The following is a 4,255-nucleotide window of genomic DNA, read 5'->3' as shown; positions in this document are numbered from 1 at the left end:
TTCCAAACTCTTATTACTATGATTTTTTATTATAATTATAAAGAATGTGAAATCTCATTTAACAAACAGAACAAGTGTACCTTCACTCAAAGCCATTTAAAAAAAAAAAAAAGTGTACCTTCACGTTACACCATAATTACGGTAAATAAAAAATTTCATAGTCGAACTCAATGATTAAATAACGACAACACTACTATTTTTCGTAACAAAAATGAATGCTCCTTTTTTGTAACATTGAATGCTTATTTTTTTTTTGTAACATTGAAGCTTTTTTTATTTATCAAAATTACAGTTTACAAAAAAGTTGCAAGTACGGACTGGAGCATCATAATATATATAGGCAGCTCTTCATGAACCACAAGAAAAAAGACCAACGTGTGAATTCCCAATCTATCCCATTCTACGATTCATAATTCCGGAAACAAACTTTCTTCAGTTTGCTTCAATGGGAAAAACTCCATATGCATCATTATCCCAACCAAACGTAATTTCTCCATCATCGAGCTTCAAACCAAAGTAAGTTCTTATGTTTTTTTTTTTTTTGAACTTAAGTAAGTTTTTTTTTTTTTTTGTAACTTAAGTAAGTTCTTATGTTCCATCTACAATTCTTTTCATATCCATATCACACGTATATATGTAAATGCACATAGTGAAGTGATGTTTTAATAGACATGACTCCCTTTTTTGTAGATTAAGCGATCAAGATTATATGGAACTGGTTTGTGAAAATGGCCAGATTTTTGCAAAGAGTCGGAGACCTAACAACAACGGTTATTTTCAGAGTCAACGTACCCAATCTCTCTTGGATTTGTATGAGACCGAGTATGATGAGGATTTCAAGAAAAACATCAAGAATCTTGGAGACTCTCAAGTTGTTCCTGGGAGTGAGCCTCAGCACCCACAACAAGATGAAGAAACGGATGAACAAACGAATGATAACAATAATAAAAAGAAGAAGAAGATTAAGCCATCCAAGACCGAATCTGAGAGAAATATCTGGAAAAGGAACAAACGTTCTGAGTCATCAAAATTAATGAATGATTCTTTGAAAGGTTTAAAGAATATTGAAGTTACCACAGCCCCTCCTGATGAGCAATCTGTAGCTGTTGGAAGATCCAGGGAATTGTATATTGCGTCTTCATCTAGAGGAACTTCGAAAGATCTAAATTGTTGTTCTTTAAAAAAGAGAAAGTATGGTGACATGGAAGAAGAAGAATCAACTTATTTACGTAATGTAAGATTTAATTTGATACTAGTTAGATTAATTCTGGTGTTAATTCTTTCACACATGGTGGATCTTTATTTATTCTTATTTTTCTTGCTATGCAGTCGGATAATGGATCAGATGATGCGAGGATACGAGTTACTGCGACAACAAGAAAGACTGTGGCTAAGAGAAAACGAAGCACAGAAGGCCATAAGTTATCCGAAAGAGTGAGTTTATAACTTCATAGACACTCTCATCACATTAAATTTCACCTTAACAAAATTTTTAAGAATGTATGAATGAAAATGGAATCTAACTAATGGCAGTGATTCGTGAAACAGAAGCGAAGAAACGAGATCAGCAAGAAAATGCGTGCTTTGCAGGATCTACTACCTAACGTTTACAAGGTTTAAACCACATGAAAGAGTAATTCAGAGAGTTAATCTCTTTGTGGAGATTTCTGAATATGTTTAATTGTTTATAGGATGACAAGGTATCATTGCTGGATGAGGCTATCAAATACATGAGGACCCTTCAACTTCAAGTTCAGGTACTCAAAATAATACATTAATTTCAGTGAAAACCCATGGACTTTCATCTACACAAAACAACTGAGAATTATTATTATGACTTACGTGTTAATTGTTTATTAATTAATTATCATTGACATTTATGTAATATTATACTGATATGATTAAAGCTTAGGTCCAATCAAACGTTTCTGTTTTAATAAAATACTAGATCTTGACCCGCCAACCGGACGGGTATTTATTTTATGTTTTTATCTTTTTATTTATAAATGATATATTTGTAATATTTAAACATAAATATAGATTGAAAATTAACATTTGTAGTTATAATAAAAATTAAAAGTTAAAAAAATATTTTGATATAAATTTTAAATTCCTAATTAAAATAATATAGAGATGGGTCATAATTTTACCAATTCTAAAATCTTAGCATTATTAATAAAAAATAAAATAATTTATAAATAAATAAAATATATAAACATATTTGAAATTAAATTAAATTTGTTAAAAAAAATCTTATGCTATTGTTGTTTATTTCTATAGTTTGACCCGTGGCCGTATAAATATTTGCTTTCACTTCAATTTTTTTTTTGTTCTAATGATAATATCTATATATATATATATATATATATATATATATATATATATATATATGTGTGTGTGTGTGTGTAAATTAATATGTATTACATAATTGTTAGTATAACATTTTAAAACAAAAAAATATTTATTACTTTAAATAATTATATTTTGTGATTTTAATCGTCTATTATATCACAGTGTATCATATAAAAATCTAATATTTATAACTAATTGGACTTATATTATAAAATTGTTATACTAACAATTTATAAATAAAATATTTTATATTTTATTTATATGATATATAAATTGATTTTGATGTGTGATTTTATTTTATTATTTTTATTAATAAATATTGAAAAATATTTAATGTTAACAAAAAATCTGTAAGGAAATTTATTTAGGTTAAGATTCATTCTATTAAAGAAATCTATTATTTAAATTAGGAAAAGACATTAAATACTTAAATCTATCATTTAAATAAGGAAAAGACAAAATTCTCTACTATCTTTGTTACCAAACAAAATTTAATTTTTTAAAGACTCCTATCTCTATTACCAAACAAAAACTTAAAGTACTTCTACTTTAATAAAATAGATATATTCTTATAAAATATTTAACTTTATATTCAAATATATTTTAAATGAATGTGTTTCATATATATGAAAATCAAAATAGACTAATCTGTTAATTAATTTACTTTATATTAAATATCATAATAGTTCAACCTGCAAACAGTTAGTTTTCATAATTTTTGAGTGTTTAAAATTGTTTATATTGTTTGGACACAAGTTTGATTATTATATTGTTTAGAAAAATGATTAGTAATATAATATTATTTACATAATTACCTTTAATGAGTTCTTTATTTTTATTAATTATGGATAGAATTTATGTAATATTACATATGATCAAAGCTTAAGTCAAATGTAATGTTTCTTTTTTAATAAGATAGATTGTGAAGTGCTTTTCTTATCAAAAAATTTCGTTTACCAATTTACCTATAAGATGTAAAAATAATTCTCGATTAAATCACTAGACGTTGGTTTCATCTTTAAAAATTAATGATGGTGAACAGTGAACACTAATGAATCAAAAGTTTAGTTATATATTTTACGAAACTTATTTACATATAGGATTCTTAATTAACATGTTCTAATGATCCTTTATAGATGATGAGTATGGGAAATGGAATGATATCATCTACGAGTTCGATGTTGCCAATGGGTCATTACTCTCCCATGGGTCTAGGAATGCATATGGGCACAGCAACAACAACAACTTCAGTACAACCATTTCTTCCTATGAATGTGCAAGGAACCAGTTGTTTTCCGTGGATTAACGATGCATCATCGCAGATGCTAAGAACCTTTCTTAATCACCCCACAGGACTAATCCCAAACTCTCCCATCTTTTCTCCACTGGAAAGTTGCTCTCAGCAATTCGTTGTGCCTTCTTGTTTTCCTGATGAGACTCATTCTACCTCCTTTACTCAATTTTCAAAGTTTGCATCGACATCAAACTTAGAAGATGCAATGCAACTCAGAGGAAGCAATGGTTATTGATTATCGCTCCACCGATCGTTCCAAATATAGCCTACTTTGTGTTGTTGTTTCTGGATTTATGGGCTTTCGGTCTTGGACTAATTGAAACTGAATCCGACTATTTTCAAATGTTCTATCGCAACTATTAAGTTATTACGGCTCTCACTGGTAACTACAAAAGAAATAAAAGGAATAGAAAAAATAGAATGAAAAGGAATAAAATAAAAGGAAAATTTATTCCTCTTCTAATTTCATAAGGAATAATTGTAGTCTTTTATTCCATAAATCTTAAAGAATGTTAAAGAATAATAGGTAACAAATATTCCTTGTAAATGGTGTAAATTGTAAGGAATGCTAAGGAATTAGTTATTCCTACACATTCCCTTGATCACCAT

At 27.8% G+C, this 4,255-nt stretch overlaps 1 protein-coding gene across 1 annotated transcript; it reads left to right on the top strand.

Moving 5' to 3' along the window:
* The first annotated feature begins 335 nt into the window (after window positions 1-335).
* On the top strand, window positions 336-4,013 carry LOC108845186 (transcription factor PIL1-like). The gene is made up of 6 exons (XM_057006628.1): window positions 336-516; window positions 691-1,234; window positions 1,330-1,434; window positions 1,549-1,614; window positions 1,692-1,757; window positions 3,489-4,013. The coding sequence occupies exons 1-6, from the start codon at window positions 446-448 to the stop codon at window positions 3,879-3,881; spliced, it is 1,245 nt and encodes a 414-aa protein (XP_056862608.1). The 5' UTR covers window positions 336-445; the 3' UTR covers window positions 3,882-4,013.
* The last annotated feature ends 242 nt before the right edge of the window (window positions 4,014-4,255 follow it).

Source organism: Raphanus sativus, chromosome 3 (assembly GCF_000801105.2).
Source record: "Raphanus sativus cultivar WK10039 chromosome 3, ASM80110v3, whole genome shotgun sequence".
Taxonomy (NCBI): Eukaryota; Viridiplantae; Streptophyta; class Magnoliopsida; order Brassicales; family Brassicaceae; genus Raphanus; species Raphanus sativus.
Note: the sequence above shows the minus strand (reverse complement) of the source record. Positions and strands in the feature narration are given on the sequence as shown.

What these genes read in the sequence shown, in the direction of transcription:
- LOC108845186 (XM_057006628.1), top strand. Translation starts at nt 446, where the DNA reads ATGGGAAAAACTCCATATGCATCATTATCCCAACCAAACGTAATTTCT. An exon ending in TCATCGAGCTTCAAACCAAA is followed by an intron (nt 517 to 690) that starts GTAAGTTCTTAT and finishes CCTTTTTTGTAG; the next exon opens with ATTAAGCGATCAAGATTATA. An exon ending in AATCAACTTATTTACGTAAT is followed by an intron (nt 1,235 to 1,329) that starts GTAAGATTTAAT and finishes CTTGCTATGCAG; the next exon opens with TCGGATAATGGATCAGATGA.